Source organism: Epinephelus moara, chromosome 8 (genome assembly GCF_006386435.1).
Source record: "Epinephelus moara isolate mb chromosome 8, YSFRI_EMoa_1.0, whole genome shotgun sequence".
Lineage (NCBI taxonomy): Eukaryota > Metazoa > Chordata > Actinopteri > Perciformes > Serranidae > Epinephelus > Epinephelus moara.
Genome location: NC_065513.1, coordinates 28,324,763 through 28,340,834, shown reverse-complemented (window position 1 = coordinate 28,340,834; position 16,072 = coordinate 28,324,763). Strand labels below are relative to the sequence as shown.

General features: G+C 41.5%; 3 protein-coding genes across 4 annotated transcripts in view; 1 reads left to right on the top strand and 2 right to left on the bottom strand.

Moving 5' to 3' along the window:
• Nucleotides 1-960: 960 nt before the first annotated feature.
• Nucleotides 961-6,160, bottom strand: fbxo4 (F-box protein 4). Its single transcript, XM_050050921.1, has 7 exons — nt 5,908-6,160; nt 3,236-3,510; nt 2,924-3,144; nt 2,630-2,705; nt 2,367-2,539; nt 2,024-2,250; nt 961-1,911 (listed from the first exon to the last, which is right to left on the bottom strand). The coding sequence occupies exons 1-7, from the start codon at nt 6,067-6,069 to the stop codon at nt 1,819-1,821; spliced, it is 1,227 nt and encodes a 408-aa protein (XP_049906878.1). The 5' UTR covers nt 6,070-6,160; the 3' UTR covers nt 961-1,818.
• Nucleotides 6,161-6,271: 111 nt separating this feature from the next.
• On the bottom strand, nt 6,272-10,163 carry rimoc1 (rab7a interacting mon1-ccz1 complex subunit 1). The gene is made up of 6 exons (XM_050050080.1): nt 10,014-10,163; nt 9,226-9,335; nt 8,082-8,228; nt 7,747-7,878; nt 7,463-7,577; nt 6,272-7,375 (listed from the first exon to the last, which is right to left on the bottom strand). The coding sequence occupies exons 1-6, from the start codon at nt 10,105-10,107 to the stop codon at nt 7,140-7,142; spliced, it is 834 nt and encodes a 277-aa protein (XP_049906037.1). The 5' UTR covers nt 10,108-10,163; the 3' UTR covers nt 6,272-7,139.
• Nucleotides 10,164-10,441: 278 nt separating this feature from the next.
• oxct1a (3-oxoacid CoA transferase 1a) overlaps nt 10,442-16,072 on the top strand; it is a 60,223-nt gene continuing 54,592 nt past the window's right edge. Inside the window, exons 1-3 of one of the 2 annotated variants that reach the window (XM_050050079.1) lie at nt 10,442-10,679; nt 12,201-12,309; nt 12,824-12,914. In XM_050050079.1, the coding sequence (XP_049906036.1) occupies nt 10,590-10,679; nt 12,201-12,309; nt 12,824-12,914 (290 nt within the window). In that variant the 5' untranslated portion in view covers nt 10,442-10,589. The remainder of the gene's footprint in view (nt 10,680-12,200; nt 12,310-12,823; nt 12,915-16,072) is intronic. The other variant, XM_050050078.1, reaches the window with a different exon arrangement.

Below are 16,072 nucleotides of genomic sequence, written 5' to 3'. Positions count from 1 at the left end.
GCCATTAGTAGCATGTGAACACTGCTGCCGGGGACACTGAATATGAAACAGGTGGTCATTTTCAGTGGACAAACACAATTTAAACACATTAAAGGGAGATATGGGATCATTTAAGTGCTGTAATTGCACTGGAATTCTGTTTTAGAAAATCATCACAAGCAAACGCAGAAATGAAGCCACGACTAACCAGGAGTGTTTGCGTGTAGGGTTGTACCTCCATTATTATATTGCAGAAGGTATTTTGGATTTTTCATGCCTGCCTGACAGACAGGTCAGGTTAGGTCCTGAATTATCTACAGTAGGCAGCTTTAAATAAAACCTGTACTCCTGCTGGGATGATTTGAAAACTGCGTCTATATACTTGGCTTCCAGAAGGTTGCTGTGGATTAAATATATTCTTATGTGCCAGGATTTTCCTATTCAGCTTCTTTACAGTGTAAAGGTGGTCACTGCTAGATGCAGGTGCTGCTGTTAACCATCAAACACATGATTAAATGTTGCTACGTTTCGAATGCACCGTATTATGTAACGCATTTTTTGCTGTACCTACTGTTGCTACTGTGATTTGATGTTCTTGTCCTGCTGCATGTCTGACCCTGTCTGAGCTATGTCTCCCTTGTTAAAGAGAATTTAACCTAAATGTAACTTCCTAGTTGAATATATAAAATCAAATAAAATAAAAAATCATAGACAGAGCTCTCTGTAACCAAGCACTGACTCACACAGCTACTGGCAGCGCTCCCTGGTTGTCGAAGCAGGCTGTTCTTCCACGCTTGCTGTCATGTCATACAGATGTGGATTCAGCTTTTCATGCCAGGATCGACCTCAGAGGAAAGGAACGGAAGGTAAAGGAAATACCATCCGCTGCTCGCAAGATTTTAAACTTGTGCGTATGTGCGTGCGATGCAAAGAAGAAGAAGAAAGGAGGAAAAGGTGAAGACAGAAATCGTAACCCACACATACACAGTGTCGTTTTTATGTGATTACTTAACAGTGATTTGCTGGTAATTTAACAGACATTTAGTAGTGAGTCGTCAGTGTTGTTAGAGCCTGAGAGTGTGACTCATCCAACACAAGAAAAACCTGTCGCTCTGAAACCATTTGTAGAACAAAGTCATTGTGCAGCGAATAAAAGATGTCAGCGTTTGAAATCGGAGGACCGTCCAGCACTTCTGAAAAGGCAGCATTTCGTAACTGCCAGAGCATAAAAGTAAAACAATACATTCATTTGCTTGTATTATAGTGTTGCTGGTTTAGTCATATCTTTGCAGTTTAAAGTTCTGATCAGGAGCCTGTTGTTTTTTTATCTGAAAGTTATATAAGCTGACTTTTGCAGAGGTTGAGCCCTTAATAAAACATTTAAACATGTCTCCATCCCATTTTAAACCACACAGCGGGACACCTGATTAGTTAGCAGCTCACCACTTGTAAACATGTGTCATCATACGGCATATAAATCAAAGCAGCATATACTCATTACATATAAAAAGCATTTAAGATCAGTAAGTTGGCAATAAATTGAGTCACTGATTGTTTTCACGTGTGGCTTTTACCACTTTTCTCATTTTGTTTTTCTACATCTGCACCCGAGTCTGTTTATCTGCGTGTTCCTTCATTCACAACTGCTGCGAGAAACCCATCAATGCTGCAGCTGATCCAAGTCATTAAATCCCACAGGCGATGCTCCAACCGTGAGACATTGCACACATGTGGTATACATTACGCAGGAAATGCCGTAGTGTGTCTTGGTGTCAGGATGACGCAGCAGAGAGGTCTGCGGTTTTCATTCATCTGGCAGCAGCGGCAGAAGTTAGATAACTAGCTGCCGTGGAGTTTGACTCCAGAACATTTCAGCAACCAAGAAATGCCATCCAGAAGACCTGACAGAGATTCTGCTACTGTATCCTGCACCTGAATGAAAGAGAGGGAAACACAAACACAGGTTGGAAATGATCTCAAATGGACACCAGGTGGATATAAATGCAGAGGAAGCCTTTCGGTTGATTAAATGTCAGACAATTACCATCCAGGGGTTAGCCAGCTGGGGTAGGCCAAGTCTCTTTGCCATGTAGACACAGGGAGTTCGACACCTGGCTCTGTTTCTGCTGCTAACAGTTTGCAGGCTGGTTGCCGTGACCTGTTCTGGTTCTTCTCTGGAGACACAGGAGAGCACCAGCAGAGGCCTGGATGCCAAACCGCCCGCAGAGCTCAGCACAGCCCGAATCTGAGCCACCTCAGACTCCCCTTCACCTATTGAAGACATGGTTTTTCATGCATTTGATATATTAAACCAATGAGCATGACAAAATGCTTGCTAATAAAGGAGCAGAAGCTGCAAACAGAGTAAAATTATCCTCTTATCTCACCTCTTCCAGGCTCTGCATTGGCTACATAGATGAAACCATCCACCACCTGGCACACCTGCTGGACCTGAGGAGCAGGGCTGTAGATCGGACAGCCTGACTCATCTGTTCCTTCAATGGTAAAAAGTTTATTACTGATGCTCTGCTGCTGCGCCCTGGCTCTTTCCCTCTCTGCCCTGCACACACAAACACACAAAGCTGCAGGAAAATACAGAAAAAGATCATGACTGCAACTCATGTGGTAATTTAAAATAAAAAGTTCTTACCTATTGGTCGAATACAGAGTAAGAATATTAAATTTGTGTTGGTTGTTGAACATGTAACTGATCCCTGAGCCGATACCTGGAAAAAAAAAGACTGATGTTGGTGGGGTTCTTGGGGCGGTTTAGGGAATAGTAACTGGTGAGACTAAATTGTGGGCCAATGTTGCCACCTAGTGGACAAAAGAAAGACCTACAAGTAATGATTTTTTTCAAGAGCGTTTCCCTTGGTTGAGGAGAAAGCGTCTCTTAAGAAAGCTAATCCTTCATCGTCAGCATTAAACATCAATGTTATCTCACCATTTATCTGTCTGTGAGGAGTGCCCGACACAGGAAGCACATCTGGGGCATGCATGAGCCTCGTGACTAAAGACACATCCAGCTGCTCCATGCCAGGGCCGAACATGGCATACCGTGGTTCAGATGAGAGCACAAGAGACTGAAGAAACGAGGTCACGACCTCATATGCTGGCCGTGAAGGAAGCCACTGCTGTCTGCAGGACGGGCAGCCTTTCAGGTATCTGTCGATACAAAATCAGTGGTTAAAAAAAAAAATTGTTTCTGTATGACAAACTATTACATTGATAGAGGATGACAGTGAAAGATACCCACTCTGACATGTAGTCGCATTTCGATTCCACCCCTTTGTCGTCCCCTTCTTCTCTATCATCCAGGCTTTCGTCTTCACTGATTAATGGTGCATCCAACAGCTCCAGTTGGGGCATGCTGACGTGATCGATGGAGGGCCAGTATGGCATGTCCCTGAGCAGGAAGTACTTCCACAGTAACGGGTCTCTGACCATGGCCCTCCAGTAGCGACTGGTGGCTCCCAGGCAGCAGATATCAGCAGGAGACAAAAAGGTCATGATCAGGAACTGTACGTCCACCTTAAGGAGGGAAGATAAGATTTATGATGATGATTTCAACAAAACAGAAGAGTGTCAAGAACTAGGTAAGAGATGGAGATGACAGACAATCACTAACACCAGCAAATCTATTATTAATAATAAGCCATGCCTGGGAAATATAATACGAATATTATAATATTATGGATATCGTAATATTGTAAGAGTTGTCTTTTTCTGGTTTTAAAGGCTGTAATACAATAAAGAAATGTATTTTCCTGAATTTACCAGACTGTTCTAGCTGTATTCATACACTGTAATGAACTTTATGCGTGGTAAAAATATTCTTTCCCACACACGTGAATATATAGTATGATGTAATGCTTCGTCTGATATTACAATAATGGAGCATCATCAGGTAATCAGAGCAAAATTTCGCCCATAATTGGCGGTTACTTACCAAATGAAATCATGAAAAAGCATATATCTTCATTATTGTCTTGTTTTTCTGTGTCTGTGTTTTAGTCTAGTCTAGTCTATTTTTGTTATACTGTAGAACTTCAAATAAAAGCCCAATTAAACACCCAGTCCCTTTCACTAGCCCGGTGTGGCTACGCATTTTGACAAATAAATGCCTGTCTCAATTAGACGTCTGGTCTGGTTGCCATGTAGTTATTTTTATAAAAACCAAGTTGTTGGCTACCCACTGGAGCTAACGTTAGTTTAGCTGGTTATATTGTGCATACAAATATAAATGTTTAAACTTTTGTCAATATGGACATGCAACATATTGTGTTAGCTTGGTAAGATTCTCTACAATTCAATCGTTCAGTTCATTTTACTGAAACCATGAGCACCAAAGAATTACTGAGTCAGATTTACACTGGATTGTGTAATATCAGAATTTTTGTGTGTGGTGTCTGCCAAATACACTCACGCCACTTTGTTAGGTACACCTTGCTAGTACCAGGTTGGACCCCTTTTACCTTGAGAACTGCCTTAATTCTTTGTGGCACAGATTCAACAAGGTCCTGGAAACATTCCTCAGAGATTTTAGTCCATATTGACATGATAGCATCACACAGTTGCTGCTGATTTGTTGGCTGCACATCCATGATGCGAATCTCCCGTTCCACCACATCCCAAAGGTGCTCTATTGGATTGAGATGTGGTGACTGTGGAGGCCATTGGAGTACAGTGAACTCATTGTCATGTTCAAGAAACCAGTTTGAGATGATTTGAGCTTTGTGACATGGTGCGTTATCCTGCTGGAAGTAGCCATCAGAAGATGGGTACACTGTGGTCATAAAGGGATGGACACGGTCAGCAACAATACTCAGGTAGGCTGTGGTGTTTAAACCATGCTCAGTTGGTACTAAGGGGCCCAAAGTGTGCCAAGAAAATATCCCCCACACCATTACACCACCACCACCAGCCTGAACCGTTGATACAAGACAGGATGGATCCATGCTTTCATGTTGTTTACACCAAATTCTGACCCTACCATCTGAATGTAGCAGCGGAAATCGAGACTCATCAGACCAGGCAGCGTTTTTCCAATCTTCTATTGTCCAGTTTTGGTGAGCCTGTGTGAACTGTAGCCTCAGTTTCCTGTTGTTATCTGGCAGGAGTGGCACCTGGTGTGGTCTTCTGCTGCTGTAGCCCATCTGCTTCAAGGTTCAACGTGCTGTTGGTTCAGAGATGGTCTTCTGCAGACCTTGGTTGTAACCAGTGGTTATTTGAGTTACTGTTGCCTTTCTATCATCTTGAACCAGTCTGGCTATTCTCCTCTGACCTCTGGCATCAACAAGACATTTTGGGACCATCCTCTGTAAACCCTAGAGATGGTTGTGTGTGAAAATCCCAGTAGATCAGCAGTTTCTGACAGACCAGCCCGTCTGGCACCAACAACCATGCCACGCTGAAAGTCACCTCTCTTCCCCATTCTGTTTGAACTTCAGCAGGTCATCTTGACCATGTCCACATGCTTAAATACATTGAGATGCTGTTTGTGTTAAGGAGCAGTTGGACAGGTGTACCTACTAAAGTGGGCGGTGGGTGTATAGTGGGAAGTAGTGGGGTAGAAACAGGAAGTACCATGACTTACCCAGTAGGCACATGACAGTACAAATTCTGTTTTTGAGTACATTGCTTGTACAAAATGTTTTTTTTTCTTCACAATATCAGCAGCTATTGGGGACACATAGCCCGTGTTTCACCCTGTGTAATGTGACACGTCCATTTTAGTTTAGTGCCAACTTTTTGGTATTTGTACGGCAACTTGGAAGTCGAACTTGTGCATTACACAAGTGCTGAATTTCAACCTGACGTTACCCTAACTCGGTATATGACATGAATATACTGACATTTAAAAAACGACTTTCATACTTTTAGAAAGTTTAACAAATGTAAACCATTCACATAAATGATTTAACTCACTGGTAATATATCCAGAAATCCCGGCTGTCTCTCTCCTCCAGTGTCTTCAACAGGCGTCAAATCGTCTTTAACTTTACCAGTATTCGGGAAGTATCTGTCTCTGAACCTCCTGAGGCTCCGTATCACCACTGACTCATTAACCTGCTGCATTGTTCCTGCCATGACTTCTTATGTGGGTGCTAATATGCGAACAGCTAGTTAAACACAGTGATATGGACTCTGAGAGACATGGCAACAGATTTGACGTTTCACCTGTAATACTTCCTCGTTGCTGGCGGCAGCGGGGCATCATGGGTATTGTAGTTCTAAGACGTGTGACTACTTCTGGAGCTAGAAATTTGAGTTGTAATGCAAAATAAGCGTCTTTTCTTAAAACAACGCGCGTGTTTATTGTCAACGAGGACATAAAAAACAGAAAATGATTTTTGTCCAAACAACACAGATTCTCTATTAATAGTTATACTATCAACATTACTCAAGTGGCAGAAAAAAATGTAACTTGCAATTGATGGGAATACAAGTGGCGCATTACAAAGCTGGTATGAACAAATCTGAACATACTTGAAAATAGTCATGAGTACATCATTGTCAAACAGTTCTTTAACACCTTTCTTTGCCTTTAGTGTGCATGGTTTCATACACACATACATATATAATGTATATGCAATTATAATATATTAAAAGCATAACAAAATGGCAACAAAACAATAAATAAAATGTTACTGTGCAATGTCTCGTTTCCAGCTGGATTATCTTCAAACTTGTAACAATCTTTAAAAAATGAAAGGGAGGCAAAAAAGGTCAATTTTATTAATAACCTTTTTTTATATTCATATTAATGTTATTATAACACATTCTCAGAGCAAAATAAGTGCCCCAGTCAACAGTCTGGAATCGTGATGATAACTGCTTTTTCAGCAGGACAGGGCAAAAAATTATTCAACAGGCTCCTCTGCAACCCCTGCCAGTTTTACACCACCTATCTCATCCTTTCTGACCTCTCCTTCACCTGCTTTGGCCTGGGCCGTTTGGCATGGGATGAGGTTGCCTGTAGACACTGATCCAAAGACTCTCTTCTCCACTTACACTTTCTCCCCCATGCCTTCCCCTTAACCTTCCACAACATTACACCCCAGCAGATGGGATCCATTTTTATTTGGGGTCTGACACACATTTGAATACTGAACTTAGATCTGTGCCTGAGGGCAACTTCAACACAGGTGCAGCTTGGTTCACTGTAAAATACTAAGGATTTCCTTGGCATTCTCTGTGTTCCAGCCCTGGCCCTGCAGAGGGCCCTCGCAGGCAAGCACGTATTTGTTGAGGATCTGTGTGCCAATGTCCCGAAACTGGAGGCGATCTTCTTTGCGATCCATAGTGTCAGCGCTGCAGTCCTCGTACTTGACTGCCCAGAAGCACATTTCCCCGATGTACATCATTGTCAGCAGGTGTGTGTCTGAGAAGATGCCTGGCCAAAAACATAAGCAGGTAGTGAGCATAATCAATTTTCTACAGGCAGACAGAGGCAGCAAACGTTAACTGATGACATACTTACCTTCAGATAGGAAGCTTGCTGTAGCAGTGTCATGAAGCACCACCCCATCGTTGAGCTTCACAGAGTTTCTCACCTGCAGCATCCGCATTAGGTAGCGCACCCCTTCCTGAATACACTGGATTAAAATATCATCAATCAGATGAGCAGTGGTAATCTTAGCATACACCAATAAAAAATCTTCGATACTACACAAAACAAAAGCACAAGTAAAATCAGACAAGCCCAAATTTCTGTTCACAAATGCAATTTACTGAATCCACTTAGATATTTTCACAGAGTGGTACCTTTAGGAATGTGTCCTTGTTTTTCTTAATCCACTGTTTTCGTTGATGAAGGGTGTGGCAGTACATGTACAGCAGGGCTCCACGTCTCCAATAGAGGCATTCTAGCAGCTCTAGGCCCAACACAGACTGCACCTAATTTAGATCAAAGGACATGAATTGTGCGGTTAGACAATGACACGGAAGTAAATGTGAGCAAGGGTTTTTTGCAAAACTATAAACAACATAGACATCATAAAAGCGGAACAGACCTCTCACTGAGAATACTTGATAATCAACAAGAAAAAAAAAACACAGAGCATGCACACAAAATTATCTTAAGAAACAGATATACACACTTCTTGTGCTGGTGCTAGCCTCCCCACCAAAACTTCTGGCTCAGTCAGGTCTTGCAGCAGCTGCTGGATTTTAAAAGGTGAACAGTCCTCAGGGAACTCCTGGTCCACCAGTTTATTCTCTTCATAAAATGTGATGTCTAGGATTACCTAAATGATGAAAAACAAATATATACCCACACCAAACATTGAATGCAACCTGCAAGAAAACTATGCAACATTTAAAAAATACAACAATCTGTTTAAATCATCAGAAACAATTACCCCCCCCTTATTACTTAATTGAATTATTTACTAATATGGTAGATCAAATCAGAAGTAAAACTGACAATATACCTGCCAGGACATGGTAGCCACAGTTGTAGTCTCTTCTTTAAAACTGTCATTAAACCCCTTCTCAAAAGCAAACTTGAGATCCAAGTGTCATTGACTTCTCTACTTTCTTTTGAGTGTTCAGTAGCAAGAGGTCGCTTGATTACTGGCAACTTGATACTGAAACCTTATTGAGTCTTTTTGGTTGCGGTTTAGACCACTGCACAACATCAAAACCAACACCAGATACTGTCTACAACTCCCCGCTGACTCCCCATATGCCACTGGTTTTAATTTCATCAATCTAAGCAATTCTTAAGGGTTGGTACCAGGTTAGGTAACTTGTTTTGCAGCTTGGGCATACATTTTCACTCCTTCATTCTTAAAGCCATGGTGTCAGTTTTCAAAAAGTAAACATAACCTCTATTGGTAAATGTGCTCACATGGTTTTGAACTGAAAAGCAAAACCGAGGGTCCTGTTTTATGGGGAAAAAAAACAAAGAAAGAAAAAATATCCGGCACTTTTGGTTGATTTATTGTCAATGTCATTTATCATGCAGCATTTGCAGGATCTGCCCTTTCAAGTTTGAGGATGTTTCTCCCTGTTATATAATGAAACATGATCAGATAGCCTTGTGTTTTGGACTCTTGGACAGATGCCTCATGCGATTTGAAGATCAACTTGAGCTCAGGGAAACTGAGAAGGGCATTTTTCACAGTTATCTGATGTTTCATGAGTCAACTGGTTGACTGAAAACAGAGTCAGCTTTTTAACCCTAATGTATACATTCATTGCACCTCTATACAATCAATGAAGTTTAATGTAATGAAGTACCTGTGTGTAATCCTGAAGCACCTTGGAAAGGTTGCTACTTTCTCCTCCTTGCCTGTAATAGCTTTTCAACTTGTCTAGTATGGCGGACGCATTCTGTAAATAGTCATCATCTATGGAAGAACGATACGTTAACATGTTACCAACTGCAGATCTGAAGTCAAGAAAAATGGTCTCCAACGTTACACATGTCATAAAACTGTTGCTGATGAATGGCGCTTTAGATTTAGACATGTTTACGCATTACAAATCAACCGATGCTAAAATGGTTAGTTATAACGGTGCAAAGTTAACGGCAATGTGACTATAGGATGACATAGGGTATACAACCATACAATATGAAGGGTTTGACAAGATTTGAATGCATAAGTAACATAAAAGGTACAATTCAACACAAAATAATGCCAACTTTGCTTCGACAATTACCTCTTACGCAGCATCGTGTATGATGGCCAGTTTAACGGTTGACAACATTAAGCTAACGTTAGCAAACTTACGCTAGCCCTTAACACAAACACCCAAATGTTTAAAACAACCGTCATTTCGTGAGTAAATGTAACTATAACGTTGCTAATCTTCACTTCCGCCGCCTGTTAGCTAACTGCATTGCAAGCATTATTTGTAAACATGCAACATTTCATCGGGCAGCAGCTGTTGTTACAGTTGCAAGCTAGACACCGTTAGCTAGCTTGCTAGTTGGCTAATAAACTGAACCAAGATGTTAGCCTCGCGCGCGGAGTTGCCAAGCGTGGCCCCGGGGCAGAAAATAAATAACAGCGTCTTATCGATACCTTGCTTTTCAGCTCTGAGACTGGAACACTTGATGTCTAACTCAAATATCCTTCTCTCCAACTCGAAACCTTGTCGCCTGTAGTCGTCGGCCATGACTAAAAGTATGCGTCACGTGAGCCAGGGATTACTCACGTGCTCATAGAATGTCATGACGGTTTCCAGGACAGCAGTGTGTCTGTGTGCGTGCGCGCGCACGCCTGGAGTAGCTATAAAAACAACACGCACCACATAACCATTACCAGTAATACATAACTTATTGCCTCATTTAGTTTTGAAATAACGTTAACATTTAAGCACCTTGACCGTAATGAACGCAGAGTACTTTATGGCGGCGGTGAAAGGGTTATATTTAAATGAGCGTGCCGAGCCTCTCTGTATCCCCTCGTGCTAGTCCAGCCCATTAAGGAACCAGCCAATGTCATTGTGGCGCTGACTTTTTGGTGTGTGTGAGCTAGCACTGCATTTAGCTACGCTTTGCTACACTTCAGTCTGCATCATCTGTCGTTCAGCGGCTGGGGCTTTCACGCTGCTCCTCGACTCATATCCTCTGTGTGTGTGTGTGTAGCTCCAAAAACATGGCGGCCCTCAGAGCTTTGTGCACAGCGGAGAATATATTCTTCAAAAACCTCTCAGGTCCCTGCAGAACCAAATTAACCTTCGCCAAGGTTGGTATCAAACCATTAACTTTAATTAGCTGTAGGAATATGCTGGAATGAGAGAGTTGCATATGGCTGGGCTAGACTTAAGTTAAAGGTCATAATATTATGAAGATTTTATTCCCTTAATCCTCCAACATTTCGGAGTGGATACAATATAGATGTATAATTTATCAATATTCACATAGTGTTTTTGTTTTATTGAAGTTTACTTTCGATGATATGACCTCAAGCTGCAGGCAATCAGCCACTTAACCAGGCGGGGAGTCTCCATATTGTCAACACAGCTGCTAACTTTCAGTAATGCACAATATGATTTTGCATTTGGACTTAAAACACATGATTTACATGATTTAAACCAGCAGCTTCACATGCAGCATAGTTAATACACCCAATGTCAAGGTGAGCTTGTGTGCTGTGGGTGAAATGATCATAGCTGCTTGCATAATCCACCCCTACCAGCATGGATTTACACACAAACTCATATCAGTATTTCCATCATGGTGCTTTTATGTCAGTGCCCATGGTCTGGATATTGTACAAGATAGTCTAAAAATAGTGTGGTTTCAGAAAGCTGTCTCTGTCTGGATTTAGAGCTAGGGAGCACATGGCCACTCTAACATTTCTTTTCATAGGAATTAGTGAAGTTGTAATGAAGTGGCAACATGCACAAGGGGTGAAAAATCTGAGCAGTGATCTCTATGACACAAATCAATAGTGCAATGCTGACAATGATAAAAGAATGCAGTGATATATAAAGGTCTTGTGAAGACAAAGACATATTGTGTGTAACGATGGACAATCACAGGAACTTCCCAATCAAGATCGTTGTCATAATTGTTCTCCACAACCTCAACGTTACTGCCGTTGATGTGGTAACTTGAACCCTTGACCAGTTGTAAACCATCTGGATTACAGTGTCAAGTGGCTTTTTCATAAAGTGATCACGACCTGATGCTTTTGTTCTTGTAGTTCATACAGAACAGATAATAAAATGGAACGTACATGTTTCATTTCATGTTCACTTTATGTATAGATAAAGATAAATGATGATGAAGGAGGAGGTGGCGAGGAACATCAAAATGGAGTTTCCCCCTTAAGCACTTGCAGCCACTGTCTGGCGAAAGTACTTGTAAAATGCAAAATTATTTTTCAAATATTGATCTTAGCACCTCAGGTGGTTGATCAGTGTTGACCCAGAGGACTTCAAATTTGAGTCCCCAGCTAATGTTGGCGTTGGGACCCTTGCCTGTGGGCTGCCCTAAAGCTCTGCTCCTTTTGTTGCAGGATTTGCTCAGCAGTTTTGCTTATCTTTGCCTTTCTCAACTGAATAAACCGGCTCAGCCATTTATTATACTGTCCAAACACATCAGCTGCCCTCGGGCGTCTGTTAGTTTTGTTTCATCTAGCAATGTTTTACAATTTTAGCATTATACTGAATCACTGAGAGTTATGATCTGTTGCTGTTTGGAGCTCCTTAATTCAAGGGTTTTGTAAAGTTTTATGCGCCTCCTGCTCTGCTCTCTACAGGCATCCAGCTGTTACTTTTCCACCTCCAGCCAGAAAAGCTCAAAGTTCTACTCAGATCCCACAGAGGCAGTGAAAGATATCCCAAATGGTGCTACCCTTCTTGTAGGAGGTAAGATAAACAACACTTTCACCCTCAGATTATAAAAGCATTGCACGTCAGTGACCGTGCCGACCTCAGTTTTTAACCGCACAATCACATAATAGCGAAGTGATCTCTGTGTGCCATGCTGGTTGATCACCACCCGCACACACACAGAGCACACACAAATTCCACAGCTCTTATTTATAGTCAAGTTCGGCGTGACTTTGTTAGAGATTTTCCATTGTGTCACACCTCTGTCTGAGGGAAAACACAGACAAACACAAATCTGCCTCAGTCAGTGTAATATTAAAGATATCCTATACACGCATGACTAGAATTACCTGAGGCTTGAGCCAAGGTTGACCATCTTTCATGTGTGGCCTCAAACAGCTGGAGACATCATGCTATTTACCTAATCTACTAGGTTAAAGTTCAAGCTTGAATCAGCACAGTTAGTCATGATGTTTGCACTGATTCCCTGGTTGTTTCCATTTGTTTTTGTTTATTATGCATCACTTTCTTTTTACGTGTTCCAACACAGGCTTTGGATTATGTGGCATCCCAGAGAATCTTATCAACAGTTTGCTGAAGAGCGGCGTTAAGGGTCTCACTGCAGTCAGCAACAATGCAGGGTAAGTGTGTGTGGAGGGGGGGGGAAGCAAGCGTAAGCAAACTCTAAAGCAAACTCCAAAATTCAAACCTGTTACATGAGAGTAGATGTATTGACAGAGATGAGTATGTTTGTGTGTTTACTTGTGAGCACATTTGGATTCACATTTAAATCTAGAAATGTTTGCAGTGTCGTGTCATTTCTGTTTCAGTAGAAGGTGTGTGTTAAAACTGCATTCGTTGCATGTGTTTGATCTGACTCCGGTTGCAAATCTTTAATATTAATTATTATTAATAAGGAAGTCACCAGTGCAAGTGACAATTTGTGAAGACAAAGGTTCATAAGGTCAGTGAGGGAGAATCTCCCACATCCCCCATTGCTCTGCCCTGTGTACTTTGATTGAAGTCACGAAGGTGTCTGTTGCGGCCTCATCTCCTTACAAATTTAAAACTCATATTGGAGAGGTACATGTATTGGTGACCTTGTTGCTGTATCCTTAAACTTGCAGTGTTTACCTGGAGACATGCCCAGAAGTTAGCTTCTGATAAGTTATCCGAAATGCAGACAGGAGGAGGAAGTGTGTTACAGTGACTGCCACACCTTCAGTGGTCAGGTGATACTGTGTGTGTGTCATGTGTGTCTTTCCGCTCAGTGGGATTGGCTCCAGATATTCTTCTAGAGGTTTCCCTCCTGGCACTTGGCAGTCAGCTGCTGACCTCAATTAACCTCTAGTATGTGTTTTGTCGTTTTCGGATACCTTGATATGCAGCAGAGATGTAATAATTAATTCTGCTAGACACTGGCTTCGTGGCTTAATATTTTAGGAAAAATATGATATTACTTCAAAGGAAATAATGTGATTTTTAAGGGAATACAAATTGCAAAAACAAAAGAGGGAGGCAGCATTCATTTAAAGTTAAATGCTACAAAGAAAGTTTTTTTTTTAATACCAGTTCAGCACCAGTGCAAGTATTATTTTCACCTATGTGACATAAGATTAAGCCAACTTTCATTCCTATGACAGACTGAAGAGCAAATTGTTTAATAGAAAGTAAAAAAAATAAATCAAAGGTCTCCGAAACCACGTTCACGTCTTAAAAGCGCGATACAACTGGCATCTGAGCTCTTCACTATAATTTCCTCGGATAGTGTTCAGCACAGTGTCGACGTCTCTCTGATGGACAAGTAAAGAGTCCATGTCTTGTCAGTCGTCATGTCGCAGCCTGTTTCTGTAATTGAATCCCAGCGTGCTCCTGCCACACAGTAGCCGACACATAGCGGTATCTGCACTGTTTACAGAGCAACACTGAAATTTGACACTGTGAACAAACCCTGATGTTGTCGACTTAAATATGAAGCGCATTCTGCAAAAATAATGTGTCTTCCTCTGACTGCAGTTTGAAACCATACATTTTCAACACCACACATACATTGAAAGCACTTGCTTACAAAAATATTAAACCTACACCTCCATTTTGTTTGCAGGTGTAAACTCTAATTATTGAGCCGTTTGAATTTTGTGCATTTTGTTATTTTTTTGTCATTAAAACAAGCTTAAAAACACACTGTGGTCAACTCTGAAATCAGTTACAACATGGTCTGACATTCTCATTAAGGTTAATTTCGGAGAACCTTTGTTGCATCTGTACCTATTATCATCTAAACACTTATCTGCAGTGTCAAAACACAACACAACTTACAGGAACAAACCTCTCTTTTATCGTTATTATTTAGCCCAGGCTAACAGTAGGGATCAGCTACTGTAATTACAGTATACAGTACCTGCAGTAAACTTAAGCCTCAGCTTTGGAAGTGGCTTGTCTGTGCTGACAACACTGCAAAATGAAGGTTTAAAACCACAGTGGTGACACAGTGATTCTCACTGTAGTTGTGCGGTGGATAGAAGACAAAATGGGTTAAAAGTCTCAGACTGCACAGACTGTCTGAATACATCTCTCTGTGCCGAAAGTTTCAGCCAGAAAAAACAATGTCCTTCTATGAAGCGTGTTGTTGGCTTCACAGAAGTGGCACTTCACCAGACTTTTCTCTTGGACTTTGATTTTTGGTGAATATTGATTCCTGGAAGAGGTACTCAAAATATTTGCTTGAGCCGTTGCATCCCTCTGAACAACCATTGCTCCCCTAAATGTTTTACCACTGGGGAAGATTGTAACCACTTGCAAATAGTGGCCATATTGTCTCCTTTGTGTAGCTTCTGAGCATTAAATTTCCAAGCCAGTTCCAGCACAGTACAGCTTCTTGACATGTCTATAATGAGTGGATCATGCAGTGCCCTGGAGTGCATACCTTCCCTCCTCTTTCTCGTGAAAACTGGTTTGACTGAGGCTCATAGACAGAGACAGGCAAGCATCTGGCCTACATTACAAAAAAGTGGGAGGGTGGCTGGAAAATTGACGCGGGCAAGAATGTGTTACACATGACTGCTATTGATCACTCTCGTTTCATAAACACCAAGCGGCCTGTGTAGCGTATATTACTCTTGCACAGCTGAGTTTAAATTTCCTTGCTGTGTAAGGACGACGGCTGCAAGTGGAAAGAATTAGCCTAGTTATGTAACATGTAATTTTAGAGTGAAGATTCCTTAAGCTGAAACTCCCCTTCCTCTGCTTGCTTCTTCATGGATGCCAGAACGGGTTGTTAATCTTCCTCAAGTCTCAGGGACTTGATTATGTGAAACTCGTATTATCTCAGAAATAAGGAACAATGCAGACATGATAACGGAGAGGGCGTTCTTGATTGCTCTGAGCACTTGGAGATGAACACAGTTTCTCTCAAACACAGACTGATAATCTAAATCCTTGTGCATGTGTGTCATACTGCACAGAAGTAAAATGAATGTCAATATAAGAGATTATGATGGATGAAGTTTTCCCTTAATTGCCTCTCATGAATCTCTATAAACTAGTCCATACCCATTGGTAGCTTTGTCGCCTTCTACCTATGCCAATCCTCAAGGTAGCTTTGTCGCCTTCTACCTATGCCAATCCTCAATGCCTATGTGCAGTTTCACATAGATAGACCACGTCAGTGAGTAGAAAAACGTGGGACAGACAGAATGACACACTGACAGAATGACACACTGACAGTTTCCGTGATTATGTACAGCATACCATACCATGACTTAGTCATACCAAAAATTAGAAAAAAAACAACAACATT

Coding starts and splice junctions, on each gene's coding strand:
- fbxo4 (XM_050050921.1), bottom strand. CDS start 6,069: ATGGCAGGAACAATGCAGCAGGTTAATGAGTCAGTGGTGATACGGAGC. Junction 2,706..2,923: donor TCCTCACAGACAGATAAATG/GTGAGATAACAT, acceptor TTTTTTTTCCAG/GTATCGGCTCAGGGATCAGT. Junction 1,912..2,023: donor AGCTGGCTAACCCCTGGATG/GTAATTGTCTGA, acceptor TCTTTCATTCAG/GTGCAGGATACAGTAGCAGA.
- rimoc1 (XM_050050080.1), bottom strand. CDS start 10,107: ATGGCCGACGACTACAGGCGACAAGGTTTCGAGTTGGAGAGAAGGATA. Junction 9,336..10,013: donor TCTCAGAGCTGAAAAGCAAG/GTATCGATAAGA, acceptor GTTCTTCCATAG/ATGATGACTATTTACAGAAT. Junction 7,376..7,462: donor AGCAAGCTTCCTATCTGAAG/GTAAGTATGTCA, acceptor GTTTTTGGCCAG/GCATCTTCTCAGACACACAC.